Source organism: Abrus precatorius, unplaced genomic scaffold, assembly GCF_003935025.1.
Source record: "Abrus precatorius isolate BTA unplaced genomic scaffold, Abrus_2018 Scaffold5, whole genome shotgun sequence".
NCBI classification, from domain to species: Eukaryota; Viridiplantae; Streptophyta; class Magnoliopsida; order Fabales; family Fabaceae; genus Abrus; species Abrus precatorius.
Window position 1 is genome coordinate 2,483,746 of NW_020874395.1, and position 18,233 is coordinate 2,501,978.

Genomic DNA, 18,233 nt, shown 5'->3' on the forward strand with positions numbered 1-18,233 from the left:
GACTCATCTAATAAATATTTTTTAGTTCATGAATATAACATTTTAAAAAATATGTTAAAATTATATTTCTCATGATCAACATTGATATTTTTTAAAAGATTTAAAATTTCTTATTGTTAAACATGATAATAAAAAAATCAACTACAATAAAAATAAAATAAAGTATTTAATGAATGGTATTAATATAATCATTATTTATACATTTTTAAAAGTATAACCTTACCAAAAAATTGAAAATTTATATGGTCGATCTTAATAAAAAAGCACATATTTTGAATTAAAAAATATTATTTTAAATAAAAAATTTATAATAAATTATAACCTAATAAAAAATTTAATTTTTAAAAAATTATGTATTTCAAATTTTATTTTTCATGATTACATGTACTAATATAACGTACGGAATAATGATCGGGACAAAACAAACCATGGATCTAAAAGTTTAAATGAATAAAAAAATTATTTTTAATAAGTATACATATGGACATATAAAAAAAAGATAACAATTATTAAACAAGTTATTATTAAAAGTATAATATTTATTATTATTAATTATTAATTAAAAAATACTATATATAATGTGTTATTAAATGCTACAGTAAAAAAATCGAGAATATAGTAAACTAATGTGGAAGCAATTGGGGGATGAGCTTTAATCTTTAATGCACCGACTGGGAATTAAATGTTTGAAACTAACATCAAAAGATACCTCTTTTCTTTTTCATAAATATTTGAAAAACACCAAGAAACCGATTTTTAAATTGAAAGACAATTTTTTTAATAACATTTTGATGTCCAAAATTGTTCATTCTACAATTTTTAATAGGTTGACAATCACACGTATCATTTATTTTTAGGAAACTTGAACTGAAACTTAAAATTAAATTTCCTCATTTATCTTTTTTTTTAATAAAATTTTTATAGAACAAATTTGAGGGAAACCATTTTGACGTTTTCACCAACTAAACCAACCAACCATTCCCAAGTTCCTTAATAAGCTTTCTCATTTGTGTGCATTATTAAATTTCTCATTACAATTTCCTATTATACCATATTGTTTTATTTTATTTAAGACCATAAAATATTCCAAATATTCAACGCTTCTCTCTCTCTCTCTCTCTCTCTCTCTCTGGATTCTGTAACAAACCAACGCAGTGAAGAGACACGCCACACCGAATCAGAAACAACACGAGAGAAATAACACTTTGCTTGCTGGCACGTTCTCTTTCAGTGGTCCCTTCTCCTTTTCCTTCTTCTTCTTCTTCTTCTTCTCGGAACCGCACCATTCACTCTCTTAAACTTTCTTCTTCTGTAAACAACAAGGTATGCTGCTTCTACTCGTTCCCAACCAAAATATCAGCTGGGTCTTGCTTATTTTCCTCCAAATGCAAATGGGTTTGTTGAAAAATTTGATTTTGGTGGATTGAGATTGGTTTTCAGAACCTCCCCTGATTCATTTTTCTGTTCTATTGAATTGGTTTCATTTGAGGTGTTCTTTTCAAATGTTTTTTTTTTTTTTTTTGGATTGGAATATACTTCCAAAATGATTGTCTATGGTGGTGTAAGGGAAAAAAAAGTTTTCTTGGCCAATAAGCTTTTCAATGAGTTTTGTGATGCTGGATTGGCTTTTGCTGAATAATCAATAATCAATATAAAGTGACGTTTTGTTTTTAGATGAATATTCTGCCGCACTTGATTTTGATTACTTATAATTTATAATATAATTCTCAGCTCTTAGATGGATTTTTTTTTTTTACATTTCTTCATTGATTTTTTTATATGATCGGTTGCATGTTAAATGTGCTTGATAAGTGCCTTCTTTTTTATGTACAAAATCTTACTGTTAACAATTATGAGACATAATCTTGCAATACCAATGTTTTCAAGACATGATAATGTCTTTTATTGAAGTATGTTTATGATAAACAGTGGTTTGCGGATTGGGGCATCTTGATTTTCTTTTTGGGCGTTTGATGGTTTTTCTTTCCTTTCTATAATTGCAGCTTTATCTGGTTTGTTCCTGCTGCATTAATTTTTTCATATATTTTATTTTATAATGTCCGAAAACTGTGTTTTGTTCTTTATTGGAGAAAATTCAGATGTCAAACAAGTTAGGCGTTTTATGCAAGAAAGGCTTTTGTAAATTCCCTTTGAGTCATGGATTTTGAGCTTCAAATCAATATAGATCAGAAAATTATTTATGTTCCTAAGGGCCTGAAAAGAGTTTCCCTAATTTGAGACTAGTTTTGAAATTGTTTTCTTTCTTTGTGAAAAAGATTATGATTTGAAACATTGATGAATGAGCGATACATTTTCTTTCCTTTGCTCCGTAAAGTTGTAGATATTAGTGGTTTGTTTTAATTGCTGTAATTCTATTGAAATATTAAATATGCTTTTGGAAGTGCTTATGGACAACTTATAGAAATAGCTTAAAATTCCCGTAAGCTCTTTTTAGTTTATTTCAATAAGTTTCTTTGTATAGATTATCAAAATAAGCTCTTTTCATCTTATTCCAATAAATTTTATGATCAAATTTATGGCATAAGCTCTCATATAAAAAGAGCTAATTGAATAAGTGTTTAATTAAGCTGTGTATCCAAACACAGCTTATGATTTGAACCTTAGATGGATGGACAGGTGATACATCTTCTTTCCTTTCCCCATAAAGTTGTAGATATTAGTGGTTTGTTCTAATTTCTGTAATTCTCTTGAATTATTGAATATGCCTTTGTATTTCATTTGTGGTTTGAATCAGTTATTAATCTTGTTTCAGGATTGTTGTTCTTAATCTTGTTGGGCTCCATCTGCATATCTCATCTCCCATCTAATGGCCAATGAAAGTGTTGAATCACAAGTGACCCCAGAAGTAACTAAGTCATCTAGGATTGGAATAAAAGGGCATTCTGATGGCAAAGCTAGTTATGGAAACAGCGATGAAAAAATTGTTCCCCATTATCTCAGAGCCTCCACTGGTTCTTGTCATGATTTTTGTAAATATGGGAGGAAGCATGAATTTGAATCGAAGGAAAGACGTTCTATACCTAATAGAGCTACAAGAAAACAGCTTTACCACAGTTCTGACGATAGCAATGGCAGGACAATAGCATTGGTTGCTAGGCTCAGGGCATCGGTTGATTCCGAGGCAATGAAGGTGTCAATGGACAAACTCCGAGAATCAGTTGATTCCAAGACCTGGATTTCTGATACCTCTGTCTCCTATAAGCAGGACCTGTCAACAAAATCATTTGACAGCCAAAAAGAAATAGGGAATGAAGTTCTGGTAAACAGGAAGAAATCATCATTGGTCAAGGTCAAACCATCGCTCCTTCTGAAGACCCATAAATCTCCACCAACAAGACAGGAAACTTCAATTAAGGAGATCCAATCTCCATCAAAATCAGTTTCCAAAAAGGTGGGATCTCCATTGAAATCAACTTCCAGAAAGGTGGAAGCTCCATCAAAATCAACTCTCAATAAGTTGGAAACTCCATTGAAATCAACTTCCAATAAGGTGGCAAATCCATCAAAATCAACTTCCAAGGTCAAAACTTCATCAAAACCAACTTCCAATTTGGTGGAAACTTCATCACAGTTATCTTTTTTAAAAGGTAAAGAAACCAAATTGTCTGAAAAAAGTGTGACCACTTTAAATACAAGCAATGTCAGAAGGAAGCAAGTATCATCTACGAATTCCTCAGAAGGCTTTGATGGCCCAAAAAATAGTAAGATCAAGATGGTAAAGGGGGCCTCCTCCTCCAAAGAAGCTTCAAGAAAACTGATAACACCTTTAAGGACTTTATCATCCCCCAGACCTTCCCTTAAAAGAGTCGCAAGTATAAATTCAAGAAAGCCTAAGAGCCTGAAAATTGTATCTCATCTTAAGAATCAGCAGACTGCCAAAAAGGTTGAACTTGAGGAACACAACAACAATGAGGTGGAGGAGAAGACCTTGTATGTCGTCAAGATGGAAAGTGAAAATAAAACTTTGCCATCTGTTCAAAATGGAAGCTATGATGATGAATCCTACCTCCCTCAGTTGTCATCACCTAAGTCTTCAGTATCCTCAATTTCTCAATCCTTATCGAAAGAAGACCAAGAGGAATCTGAATATACAACTAGTGAATTTGACCATGATTCTTTTTCAGGAAACAATGAAATTGAACATGTGGAAAATGAGGAGACATTGGAAGTTAATGAGAAAGACAAACCCAAAAAGGATGGTGTTGTTTGTTCCGAAGACGAGGACAGCCAAATGATTAAATTGAAGTTCAGAAGGGGAAAGGTGATTGACAATCAAATTGAAATAAGTAGCCCAAGGAGGCTTAAATTTCGGAGAGCAAAAGTGTCGGCAGAGAAAGCAAATGTTAAGGGCAACGCCCAAAGGAAAAGTTTTAAAAGAAGAGATGGAGCAGGTGCTGATAGCAATGGTGCTACAACTGGTCCAGAGAAGGTTGTTTTGAGACACCAAGATATGCAGGACAAGAAAGATGCACAAGGATTGTTAAATAATGTAATTGAGGAAACGGCAAGTAAACTTGCTGAAACTCGGAAGAGCAAGGTTAAAGCATTGGTTGGTGCCTTTGAAACTGTAATCTCTCTTCAAGAGAAAAAGCCTTCTGCAAACACTGTCAGTTGATGGAGTTTGAATAAAAATTTTCTAGCTTTTTCATTTGTTTTGTAAAGAAAATGGTAGGAAAATAAACCCAAGCTTTGGTTGATAGATGTGAAGCCAACAAGCTGAAGGTACTGCAGAAAGTAGAGATAGATTTGCCTTGAGTTGTCTTTTGAAACTCTGCTTGTAGAGTTGAAAGGGGGATTTTGTGTTGGGAACTTACCTTAACTTTCACCAAAAACTTTTTGGATGACATACTTCTCATTCTGTTTTGGAAATCCATACCTAGTGTGATTGATTTGTATCTTTTGATTTTGAATAAAGTATAATAAAATGATGCCAATGACTTTGAGCTTTTGAATATTTAGTGTTACTTCCTTGATTCACCCCCCAAACTCACTTGCCAAACAGAGAGAATTGCAAAGGCATACTCTGGATTTGCCCAAGGACATGAAATTATTTTGGTCAACTTCAAAAAATAGAAATTCATTTTACTATATTATCCTTTCATTCTATTCTATTAATCACAAAATGAATTATCTTAAATGTTTTTCTAAGAGTAATTCGAAATACTCTTATATTTTATGCTTACAAATCTCTTCAATTACTAAATAAAGAACTATTAAATGCATTTCGTATTTTCCAGATAATATATACATGTGTCCGATGACACATTAAGAAAATAAATATAGAAAATGTTCATTGAATATGAAAATATTCATTATCTGAAAATTATAAAAAGTATTTAATACATGCTTTTTTTATAGTGATTTAAAATATTTAATATATTGTATTTAAGACCTTAACATGTATTATTGAACATACATTGGAAAAATTATATCTTAAAGGGTGTTCATAACCCTTTAATCAGGTGCCTACATACATGGGTTGTGTATTCATTTTCTCACAAAATGAATTAACCACGAAATGTGTAAAATATATTTTTAAAATTAAATATAAAAATATAAAAGGCAATAATAAAACCAATAGAAAAGAATGAAACAAAAAATAACTTTGTTTTTGGTCAATAATACAAAAACAATAAAAAAAGAATGGCCTTCGGGGAATGATATGGTATAGTGTTTCTTGATCCACCAAGCTTAAAGCCATATTATGGGCCCATCTTCAAACCTGTAGGCCCAAACATTTACGTTTCTGGGCCACCGTCATTCCAACGCAACCCGCGCATAATTTATGCATACTCGACGCGATGTGTCAATTGAACATCGATCCACACTCACTCCGAAGAACAAATCCCCGTCACTTTCTATTCTGCTTCTCTCTTCACCATGGCAGAATCATCAACCACCGACACCGCTGCCGCGCCTCCGCCGCCGGCGACCAAGAGCTGGGCCGACGAAGCCGACGAGGAAACCAACGCCTCCACAACAGAGCCCGAAACCTCTTCCGTCAACGTCGACGAATTAACCATCGAAGATAACAAGAAACCGCCGAAATTGTTGGATGACCCCGACGACTCCAACATCCAAGCGGTGCGTTTCGATTGCGATTGCCGATTTCACTTTTCTCTCTCTGTTAGGGTTTTGAATTTACCGTTAGGGTTTTGAATCCGGTGCAGGTGACCTCAGGCGACACTCCGTACACGTCGGCGGCGGCGTTCGAAGATCTAAACCTCTCCCCGGAGCTGCTGAAGGGACTCTACGTTGAGATGAAGTTCCAGAAACCGAGTAAAATCCAAGCGATTAGTTTACCAATGATTTTGAGTCCTCCGCATAGGGATTTGATTGCGCAAGCGCACAACGGTTCTGGCAAGACGACTTGTTTTGTGCTTGGGATGCTTAGTCGCGTGGATCCGAAAATGCAGGCTCCTCAGGCTCTCTGCATTTGCCCCACCAGAGAGTTGGCTATTCAGAACACTGAGGTTCTGCGCAAGATGGGGAAGTACACGGGGATTAGCTCCGAATGTGCCGTGCCAATGGATAGCCGCGATGCCCTTCCGATAGCAAAACGCGCGCCAATTATGGCTCAGGTGGTGATTGGGACCCCTGGCACCATTAAGAAGTGGATGAGCTTTAAGAAACTTGGGGCCACGAGGTTGAAGATTCTTGTGTTTGATGAAGCTGATCAAATGCTTGCTGAGGTACTTAATTCTATTGGGTAGTGAATAACCTTGTTATTCTTTGCTGAACTTATTGTTAGTGCCATTTGTTTATCGGAGAATTAGCTAGTTGTTCACAATGGAATTAGTAGGTTATAGTCGTGTTGTATGGTATGTTGTCACTCTATTATGAGGCTTTAAATTGGAAGAGGACACTAGGAATAGTAAACCACATGTCTTGAGTCTTGAAAATTTACTTGTTTCTATTCTAAGTAATTACTCTTTTGTATAATGTATATGACAGAGATCTTAGCTTAGGGCCTAGTTTTAGGTTCAAGGACTACTGAATTGTTCATGCAATTGCGTTTTCCTGGTTTTTTGGTAAGGTTTTGCTGCTAAGTATTCTGTGCCTTGATTGTTTTGAACTGTGCTGTTGCAGGATGGATTTAAAGATGATTCCCTGAGGATAATGAAAGAAATAGAAAAAGTCAATTCTAACTGTCAGGTATGTTGAACCCTCTTGCATGGTGTGCTTGCATACATTACTTTTCTATTTGTCCGAGAAATTCTCGCATAGACTTGGTCTGCACAATTCATCTACCTGTGTAGACTAAAATACTGCACTCTCTGACTTGACATTATTTTACATCAAGTGTACGCTTTTTATAGATTTTGGTAAAATTGATTTTGAACTGTTGAACATGGTTGAGTTTTTCCAAAATTAATTAATCTGAGTCACAAGTTATACTTTGAAACATATACTGCCGTATATGAAATTGATTTTGGTAGTAAACCAAACAGGCCCTAAATAAATGCATGAATATCTGTGTCAGACAACTACTTTGAAAACGACAATGTGCTAGTTTATGGTTGGTTTAGTCTTCTCAACTTGCATAGTAAAATTATCTATCCTTTAGACCGCATGCAGATACTGAGATACATCCAGAGAGATGAAGTGTAATTGATGGTCACCCATGCAACTACTTTGAAAGTTCATGCAAAACTGTACTTACCCTGAACCCTTCTAGAACTTGTGGAAGATATGAAGCACAAAGTAAATCCATCCATTCATCTTATAAGAAGAGAACACAGTCTAAGGAATCTTATGCATAATATATCATACTCATTCAAATAATATTATAGAAAGATTAAATCTTCTTTTGGTTGATATTAATTGATTGCTATACCTAAATTTGAATTTGCATTTGGAGGGGGCTGGGTGGCATTATATTACTGTTTCTACTTATTTTATATGCTGCGGAACCATTGCATCTGCATTTGAATAAATTTTTTATTTTTTCACTTAAATTGCGTGCTATATACATGAATCAAATGTTTGTGTCTGCTTTTATGCAATTTAGCTAATTTTTCAGTTTCTCCTTATCTAAGAGAACTTTGGTTGCTTTCTGTGTCTCCAGGTTCTTCTGTTTTCTGCTACATTTAACGAAACTGTCAAGAATTTTGTTTCAAGAACAGTTAAGAAGGATCATAATAAACTCTTTGTAAAGAAAGAAGAACTGTCTCTAGATGCCGTGAAGCAATATAAAGTGCGGTGTCCTGATGAACTCTCTAAGGTTGAAGTGATAAAAGATTACATATTTGAAATAGGAGAGAATGTAGGGCAAACCATTATATTTGTGCGCACAAGAAACAGTGCAAAAATGTTACATAAATCCCTTGTGGATTTGGGCTATGAAGTTACTTCTATACAAGGTGCTCTTGAGCATGAGGAGAGAGACAAGATTGTCAAAGAGTTCAGAGATGGTTTGACCCAGGTTCTTATATCAACTGATGTTCTCGCTCGTGGCTTTGATCAGCAACAGGTACTCAATTGGTTATGCTCCCTCTTTTTCCCACTCTTTCTTTTTCTGTATTTGTACTCATTTGCTTTTCAATGTGATGACATCCTTCCATTGCATATTTATTTAGGTTAATTTGGTTATCAACTATGATCTTCCAGTGAAACACACTGCTGAGTATACCCGTGAACCTGACCCTGATTATGAAGTATATTTGCACAGGGTTGGTAGGGCTGGGCGTTTTGGGCGCAAGGGTAAGTTTCTAAATTTCTCTGCTTATTGTGTAGATGTCAAATATTGTTGAAATCATTGTAATGAGTGAGTTTCCTGTTGCTCTTTTTTTTATACGAGTGTAGCTAAGTCGTTATGCTAGTGTAGCTAAGTTGGATTTCTGTGTTCAAACCAGATGTTATTTATCTAACAATTCACTGTGCTAGCTCTTAGTCATGCTTTCCATTATATTATAAGGGTAAACTTGAGCCCCAAATATTTGGTTCTTCTTATTTCCTCCAAGGAATAATTTTGTTGCCACCATGTTTCAATTTAATTGGTTCAAAAATTGATATTGCTTCTATTATTGCTCTGATGGGACTAGTAATATTTCAAGTCTGTTGACTGTTAAGTAGGTGGAAAGTGAAAGTTATTTTGGACTCCAATAAAGTCTCTAGATGAAAAATTGGAATGTAATAATTGATTGTTTATCAGGGGTTATAGGCTTTAAATATGTTTTTGCCTTCTAACTACTCACTCAATCAGGCTGATCCTTAGTTGGGCTTATTAACCCTGCTCAGATGGATTTTGACGTTGTGACTGTAATATGTACTTGTTTGGCCAACAATCACATCATATGCAATTTTCTTTATTCACAATCACCTCATAATTTCATTTTTCATCAAGTTATGAATGATATTTTCATTTTTCAGCAAGATACAAAATATTGAAGTTTTTTTTTTTTCCCATTTGTTTCTATTGATCCTACAGGGGCTGTATTTAACCTAATATGTGATGAAAGGGATGAAAGGCTCATGTCGAAGATTGAGAACCATTTTGGCACTCGTGTAACTGAGGTATGCTACTTGATGATGCTTCTTGAATCATGATGCTCCAAAAGCATGATGCACGATAATGATTCTTCAAATTTTGATTTTGACTTGGTGTGCTTGTGGAACATATCCATCTCATAGCATTATTTTGTTAATGTCACTGGCGATGCAGGTGCGAGAAAAAAGTGTTGAAGACTATAAAGCTGCTCTCAAAGAAGCTGGTTTACTTCAATGATTCGAATCTGCAGAAGTTGAAGGATGTTGATAACTTCTGTTTTTTTCCTGAATGTGCCTGTATACTGGCTAAGGATTGGCCATATCTATGAATGCTTTAATTGTTTACACGGACGCATGCGGATCATGGTTTAAGTTTTGGGGGTGGAGAGTTGTTGTTCAGTCTTGTTTACAATGCTACAGTGGTTGATTTTCCTCCTTACAATTAGCTGTGTAATTTAGGCTATTTTCTGTTCAGCATTTTTTTAGACTAAAAAGTTTAGTATAAGCTTGATGCATGATAGAGGTGTGTGTAAACTTATATAGATATTAAGGCATTACAAAATAAAAGATATAATGATGTACAATTATTATAAAAATAATTGAATTTTTGTTTTGCAAGTTTTTTTTTTTTTTTTTTTTTGGGGGGGGGGGTGTTGTCAGAACACTTATTATGTTTAAGATTATAATTTTTGTGGAGTATTCAGACTTCCATCTTTTTAACGAATTGAAAACTGACGGCATAGGTCTTTCAATGCAAGAAATAGTGCTTCACTCCAAACTAGCTGCAAAAGATATTGGATTGGTGTCCAAGGAGTAACAAACTGAAAAGAAATTACAGGGTTTTGGTGATCTAAGCTAGTCTTAATGACTTCAGTTTTAGTATAATATTATCTCTCAAATAAAATCAAATCCTCTTTAATCTTTGAATGTCTTAAATTTTTATCTAGCGTGAGGATAAGTTTGGGTTAATAGAAGTTACTTAGTCAGATTATCGTATAATTTGGTTAATTATATTATTTGATCTTTTTATTATAATCATGTAATTTTGATCTCTTGATGATTTTTTATTTACATTGTATTTTAATTTTTTAATAATTAAAATAATTTTGTTTTGGGTCTAGACATAATAAAATCTTTTTGTTACTATATTATCTTTATATAAAATCTCAAGTTTTTTTTTTTAATTCAGATAATTAGAGGTTTAGAATGAATATGAAATAGAAAATGATTAACAATTTTCAGAAGTTGGAAGTTTGGTTAAATTTGAAGGATATTATAAGATGTGAAGTTATAGTTTTGAACAATATATTTTGATTGATGTGTTTTGAGTAGAAAAAGGATTCAAATGGTTCCACTAACTAAGATTTTGAGAGAAAAAGTTGAGGATTTGAAAGTTTTTAATAGAAAGAAACTAATGAGATGGGTAGATTGGATCGATTAAAAAAACGTTAAAGAACTTAATTATAGTAATTAAAAAATTGGGGACAAAATTTGTGGTAATAGTTATTAAGAAAGCTCATTTTGTAAATACCTGATAAAGATATTTCTTTTGGACCAATATTTGACTTGCACATTATAAATAATTTGTCAACTTAGATTATATTATAAAATAATCTACTTATTTAAAGATTTGTATATGGATTAAAAATTATTAAGTATTTTTAAAAGAAAATATTAGTTCAACATATCTTCTCTTTCTATCAATATTCTCTCATTCAACTTAATAAAGAAACTAAAAGACAAATATAAGTTAAAAAACATAACTAACTTCTTTATAAATTTTTAAATGATAAATAATATAAACACATTAAAATTTCTACACTAACAATTACTTTGAAACAAGTAGAATAGTTTCAAGTCCCAAACCACTCTTCATTTTGGAATTGGAGGTTTCTCAACTAAGACAAGAATGAAATTAGCATTAGAGCAACAACTTACTTCTCTTTAGATAGGATCTACCCTATTTCTATAAAACGACAATTTTAGTAGATTTTTCCTATAAAAAGCCATACATCGTACATGTTTCAAGACCTTGACATAATACTTAACTTCAACAGTGTTTGACCATTTAGTCCATTCAGGAGTGATTGCTTTATGAAATAAAAGATCAATCCGAGTAATCAAGTAATTATAGGCCACTTCACTGAGTTTCTTAAATGGAATTTTTTCCTAATAGTATATTTTACCAAGTCTAGTAGCTACCGTTGCAGAATCAAAAGAAGAAAGATTTTTGTCACCCTATTTAGAAGAACAATCTTAAGTTGTATCCTTGAGGAAATAACTTATTTCATTTCCATGCAGGGTGATAGCATTCATCTCTAGAAAATAAAATGGACAATTGCTGAAACCTTTTGAAAGATAAAAAAGAGATAATTATTAATTGTAGTGACATGATTTAATCATGATTTCTTGCAAAATGAAGGTTGGTTTTATTGGATATCAACCCAAGGGTTTGGAGAGAGGAAAGAGAGTTTGAAAAAGAATGTATTATGTATTTTTCTTTATTGAAAAATATGAAGATTTAGAACAGTGTACAAGTTTTAACTTTATATACAAGAGGGATTAGTCTATCTTTAGCTGAGTAAACTAATCTTAACAGATTAACTGTTTGTTAACAAAGTAGTTACAATTAAAAACTAATTCTAATATGATCTAGCTATACAGTTCACCTATCATCTCCCTCAAACTTATGGGGGCTGCTGGTAGCACCCTGAGTTCGGCCTTAAATTTGGAAAATAAGGGAGCTGAGAGAGACTTGGTGAGGGTATCAACTATCTGATCTTGAGCAGGGACATGAAAGACAAACAATTGTCTTTGCATAACTTTATCTCTGACAAAGTAGAGGTCTATTTCAAAATGTTTAGTTCTATTATGAAGAATTGGGTTTGCTGAAAGTTGAACAACACAGACATTGTCACATAACATTGTTGAACTCACATAGCTCTGTTAGTAATGTTTGAAGCCATGTGAGTTCAACCATAGTCGTAGCTAGACTCTTGAACTCTGCCTCAGTGCTAGATCTGGGAACAACAATTTGCTTCTTATTAGACCATGAGATTAAGTTGCTGCCCAAGTATACACAGAAACCTGATGTGGATGACAGAAAATCCACATCAGATCCCCAATCTGAGTCACAAAAAGCTAACAATTTATACTCCTTGCATGGTTGAAAGACTAGGCCATGATCATAGGTTCCTGCTAAGTATCTTAGTATTCTCTTGATTACTTTCCAGTGTGCATTCGAGGGACTATGCATGAATTGGCTAACTTTATTGACAGCAAATTAGATGTTTGGTCTAGTTATTGTGGCATATTGAAGTCCTCCCACCACTGTTCTATACAAAGAGGCATCATGAAATAGTGAACCATCATGTGCAGAGAGTTTTAGACTAGAGGTCATAAGAGTTGGCATTGGCTTGACAGAGGTCATGCCTGCTTTAGAAAGGAGTTCCTTCACATATTTGGTCTGAGATAACTGGACTGCACCTAATGGTAAGTGTTGAACTTGAATTCCTAGGAAAAAGCTCATTTCCCTTAGGTCTTTCAAGGCAAAGGTGTTGTTCAGTTGGGTGACTAGTTGAGATACTTCTTGAGGATTGGAGCCAGTAATAAGGATATCATCCACATAAACTAAAATGTAGGTTATTGAGGTTAGAGAGAACTTGATGAATAGGGAGGAATCAGATTTTGCAGGAGCAAAACCATGCTGTTGTAAGGTAGTGCTGAGCTTGCAAAACTAAGCTTCTAGAGCTTGTTTAAGGCCATAAAGAGCCTTTGTGAGTTTGCAAACTTGAGTGGTAGAAGCTGTTTCAAACCCTTCATGTTGAACCATGTACACATCCTCTTGTAAATCCCCATTTAGGAAGGCATTGTTGAAGTCGAATTGCCTAATTTTCCATCCTTTTGAGAGGGCTATGGACAATACCAATCTTATAGTCAATGGTTTAACCACGGGACTGAAAATCTCAGTGAAATCAAGCCCTTCACTTTGATGGAATCCCTTGTATTTCTGAACCAAACTGTGTGGATTTCTCTTCACTCTAAAGACCCATTTGCAGCCAATGGGTTTGATATTTGTAGGTGGAGGTACTAGAGACCATGTATTGTTGGCTTGCAATGCTCGAAATTCATCTTGCATAGCTTTCAGCCAATGTGGTGAGGTCATAGCTTGTGCCACTGAGGTCAGTTCAGTTTCAGTTAAGTTCTGATTGCTACTTAGGACAGCAACCAGGTAAGATTTAGGCTTTACAACTCTTGCCTTGGCTCTAGTCTTCATCTAATGCTCATTCACAGGGAACAATTTGTGAGTGCCAGTGACAGAAATAGGTTGCTGCAGAGTGTTTGCAGAACCAGAATTAGTGTGCTGAAGTGGTTCTGTTGCAGTAAGACCTATTACAGATACAGAAGCAGGAATATCTATAGCAGTTTCAGCAGGAACTATGTTAGTAGTAGCAGGAATATAAGTAGTGGCAGGTTCTGCAGTGGGCATAGTAGGAATGTATCTATTGGTGATATTTGAAATATTGGCAGACTGCACATGTATGATTGGATTGGTTTGTGGTACAAGTGGAATGTGAGGGAGGGGTGCAGGTGCATTGGGCAAGGAACTTGATTAGGGTATAGGAAACAGTTTATTATAAGAAAAAATATATTCATTGAATACTACACTTTTGATAATATGTATTTTACCTGAGGTTGATAAACACTTATAGCCTTTATGATTAGGTGAATAGCCAATAAAGACACAGAGATGAGACCTAAAATCAAACTTGTGCTTGTTAAGATGAGGGAGGTGGGGGTAGCAGGCACATCCAAAGACTTTGAGATGTGAGTAGGTGGGCTGTTTGTGATAAAGGAGTTCAAAAGGGGATTAGTTTTGAGTGTTTGGTGATGGCAGTCTATTGATAAGGTAGGTAGCTAAGATAAAAGCTTCATCCCAAAATTTTAGGGGAATAGAAGCAGTGGCTAAAAGGGAGAGACCAATTTCCTTGATGTGCCTATGTTTTCTTTTAGCACATCCATTTTGTTGGTGAGTGTAGGGGCAACTAAGTCTGTGATGGTTGCTATGGGTTATGAGGTATTTGGTGAATGAAGAAGATAAATATTCCCCTCCATTATCTGTTTGTAGTGCTTTGATCCTCAGACTAGTTTGATTTTTCTATGTATGTCTTATATTGGACAAAAGCTGTGAGTACTTGTGACTTATTTTCCAACAAGTAAATGCATGTATATTTCGTACAAACATCAATGAATGACACATAGTATCGAAATCCAGAGAAAGATGGAACTGTGACAGGTCCCCACACATAAAACATAATAAGTTCTAGTGATTTATCATATTTATGATTTATGACAGGAAAGGATTGTTGATGAGACTTTGCAACACAACATGCATCACAGTGAAGACTAAAATCAAAATCAGTACTTTTATTAGAATCAACTTGTATATTACAGAGATTCATGACATGCTGCAGTGTTTTGTGTGCCAAGTGGCCTAACCTCCTATGCCATAGCACTCTGGTGTGAGTATTGACAGGAGAATTACAATGAAAAAGAAAAGTAGTGAAGTTTCCTTTTGGAACATGGACATCATTAAATCTGTATAGACCATTCTTAAGGGTGCCTTGAAGTAGCACTTCCTTGTTCACCTGTGACTTCACAAAACAATCATGAGGCCAGAATTCAAAATATGCACAGTTATCCTTTGCAAACTTAGATACTAATAAAAGGTTTTTAGAGACTTTAGGAACATGTAATAGTTGATTTAGACAAAAAGGTTTTGTGAGTGTTAGATGCATGCAATGCAAATTTGCCAATATTTTTAATAGCAATACCTGATCCATTTTCAATATGCACTTGCTCAGGGCGCTCAAATTCTGAGCTTGTGAGCATATTTGTGTGATCAAATGTCAAGTGATGGCTTGCCCCTGAATCAGGATACCAAGCTGAGTCTTGAGGAGAGGAGGTGGTAGCAAGATATGCTCTTGGATTATGGAATGCAGCTGAGGATGGAACAGAGGAAAGAGCTCTTCGGTTGGTGTTCTGAAACCCTTGATCAAACCGATGAAAACATTCCCAAACAACATGCCCAACTTTACCACATAGTTGGCATTGTGATCTGTTTGCATTGTCCCAAAAGGATCTTCTTCCTCTATGTGAATGTCCTCCTCCTCTGCCTCTTCTATTGTAGCTACCTCTGCCAAAACTCTGACCTCCATTCTTATTCTCATGTTGAGGCACCTGGGCTATATTAGCTTGAACAATATTTGCATCTTTCTTGAACCTTTCAAGTAAGTCTTCTTGACCCATTAAAAGGACTTCAAGTTCCTCTACAAAATAGGTATCGTATCGAGAGAGCACAAGAGTTATCATTGAACTATATTCTTCATTGAGTTCATCAAGAATTACCTCAATGTGTTCTTCAACTGATATGGGAGCACCTACCAATGCAAGGAAATCAGCAATCTTCTTGATTTTCAACAGGTAATCAGTGGCACTATCATTCTGCTTCTTGATTGCTTTCAATTGCAACTTCAGTTGCTTCACTCTCGCTTTAGTTTTGGAGGCAAAGTAGGTTTCAACCTTGCTCCATACCTGGTGTGCAAATTCACAACCCATCATCCTATTGGTGAAGCGCTCTCCATGGAAGCTAGGAGCCATGCTGCTAAATGGTTATCTTGAAGCTCCCAAACAGTGTAGGCCTGAGTTTCAGTGCCTAGATCTTCATCTTCTTGAGTCTCAAATTGATGAGGAATCTTGTCTTTGTTCAGGTGGTCTTTCAACTTGTGTGCTTTGATGGCGAGCATTGCTTGATGTCTCTATGTGACGTAGTTATCCTTACTTAGTCGTGTGGCTAGCGGATTTGAGAAAGTCTTTGGCGAAGTAGCCATTGAAGCTGTTAGTACGGAAGGTGTAGTGAGCTCAAAGTCCAAGGATTGAGAGCTCTGATACCATATTGGATATCAGGCCCAAGGGTTTGGAGAGAGGAAAGAGAGTTTGAAAAAGAATATATTATGTATTTTTCTTTATTGAAAACTATGAAGATTTAGAACAGTGTACAAATTTTTACTTTATATACAAGAAGGATTAATCTATCTTTAGCTGAGTAAACTAATCTTAACAGATTAACTGTTTGTTAACAAAGTAGTTATAATTGAAAACTAATTCTAATATGATCTAGTTATACAGTTCACCTATCAGGTTTGCTGTCTTGCTTAATTATCTATGTTTTTTGAAAAAATCACTTCATAATTAAGTATATCATGTACTACACAGGAGAATCATTGTTTGGAACATTGGAAGTGAAAATTCAGTAAAGAGAAGGGAAATAAATAATGAAAGTCCTTCTGCAGCCCAAAATTTAAAGCCAAAGTTATGACATAGGGACCCATCCTAGGAATGGAATCACAAACACATTTAATGTATAAGAAAGTTTCCATCGTGAGAAGGCACACTTCTAAAGTAAGTATGAGGACCCCTATGATGTGCAACTACGCAAGCTTTAGGAGAAAGTCCACTGCCACTTTCTACCTTTTAGTCCTCAGTTTATAAAAAATTTTAAATCAATTTATTCGAGCTGAATAAAATTATTACTATTGATTTCAAGCTAGATAAGATCATTATGAATAATAAAGCTCTTTTTCTAAGCATTTAATACAATTTACATTAAACTAAAACAATTCCGCGCTAGTTGATCTACATGTTAATAATTAATAATTTTATCTTAAATGAACTAATGAAATTAAAATGCTATATTAAAAATTATATCAATTTTTTATTTAAAATTTTATAGGTAAAATATAATTAGTCCATTTAGAACGTGATTAAATGTCCATAAGATAACTAACACAGATCCTCTAGCCACTAACCATTGTATTGTCTACACTTATAATATCGTTATGCTTCTTGCTTTGCATTTGCCACTTGCATGATAGGAAAAGCTTTGCTATAGTCAGCATCCTTCAGCTATATCTTATTCTAAATATTTGTTTCCATATACTTCCTTTGCCTGCCACTACTCCTTCAATTCATTTGTTTCTTTTTGATTCCCTCTTATCTTCTCTGATTGGGGAATCTGTTAAGGATTTCTAGTTTCTACCATGTGTTGTTCCAGCCCCAACTCTCTTGCCAGCTTCTGAATCTTTTCTATGCAAATTCGTCTGGTTGGTTGTTTTTAATTGATCAATTCACCAATGCTTATATTAATCTTTTAATTTTTGGAAATGTTTCACTCATCCATTAAGTGGGCACATACACTGTCAAGTTGAGCTCTAAATTGGTCAAATTATTTATGAATTAGTTGAATATTTTTAGTTTTATTTTATTTTATTTTATTTTACTGAGGTTTTTTATAATATTTAAAACAATACATACCGGAATATGAGATTTTTTAAAAAATTATAAAAATATGAAAAAATTAAATTAGTTAATTTTTAAAAATAAAAAATTATCGAGAACTTATATTTTTGTATTTTTAAAAATATTTCATTTCGTTGTATAATATTTTTAAAATTTATATTTAAATTAATTTCTCTTTCACATCAGCTCAAATTTGACATTTATAAGTTCTTGAATAACTTATTTGCAAATTGTCACTTAAATGAGCCCCACTACTTGTAAAAAAATTAAAGGGGTTTAATAATTCAGAAAAAAAGAACAATAAAAAAGCAGCAACTTGATTTAGTTCAGCTAAAAAACAGAAAAGCAAAATGATAAAGTAGCAA

The 18,233-nt window shown here is 34.1% G+C and overlaps 2 protein-coding genes across 3 annotated transcripts; both read left to right on the forward strand.

Moving 5' to 3' along the window:
• The first annotated feature begins 1,101 nt into the window (after window positions 1–1,101).
• LOC113867323 (NK-tumor recognition protein-like) lies at window positions 1,102–4,969 on the forward strand. 2 transcript variants are annotated; one of them, XM_027502578.1, is made up of 3 exons: window positions 1,102–1,323; window positions 2,774–3,412; window positions 3,446–4,825. In XM_027502578.1, the coding sequence occupies exons 2-3, from the start codon at window positions 2,828–2,830 to the stop codon at window positions 4,634–4,636; spliced, it is 1,776 nt and encodes a 591-aa protein (XP_027358379.1). In that variant the 5' UTR covers window positions 1,102–1,323; window positions 2,774–2,827; the 3' UTR covers window positions 4,637–4,825. The 2 variants fall into 2 exon arrangements, with proteins under 2 accessions (XP_027358379.1, XP_027358377.1); XM_027502576.1 differs by having other exon boundaries at window positions 2,774–4,969.
• An 870-nt stretch (window positions 4,970–5,839) lies between these two features.
• On the forward strand, window positions 5,840–10,264 carry LOC113867324 (DEAD-box ATP-dependent RNA helicase 38). The gene is made up of 7 exons (XM_027502579.1): window positions 5,840–6,105; window positions 6,192–6,713; window positions 7,111–7,176; window positions 8,090–8,494; window positions 8,601–8,724; window positions 9,452–9,537; window positions 9,686–10,264. The coding sequence occupies exons 1-7, from the start codon at window positions 5,902–5,904 to the stop codon at window positions 9,746–9,748; spliced, it is 1,470 nt and encodes a 489-aa protein (XP_027358380.1). The 5' UTR covers window positions 5,840–5,901; the 3' UTR covers window positions 9,749–10,264.
• The last annotated feature ends 7,969 nt before the right edge of the window (window positions 10,265–18,233 follow it).

Bases quoted from the DNA above. Each gene is read 5' to 3' on its own strand.
- LOC113867323 (XM_027502576.1), top strand. From the start codon at position 2,828: ATGGCCAATGAAAGTGTTGAATCACAAGTGACCCCAGAAGTAACTAAG.
- LOC113867324 (XM_027502579.1), top strand. From the start codon at position 5,902: ATGGCAGAATCATCAACCACCGACACCGCTGCCGCGCCTCCGCCGCCG. The intron at 6,106-6,191 runs GTGCGTTTCGAT...AATCCGGTGCAG, and splicing joins ACGACTCCAACATCCAAGCG to GTGACCTCAGGCGACACTCC. The intron at 8,725-9,451 runs GTAAGTTTCTAA...TTGATCCTACAG, and splicing joins TGGGCGTTTTGGGCGCAAGG to GGGCTGTATTTAACCTAATA.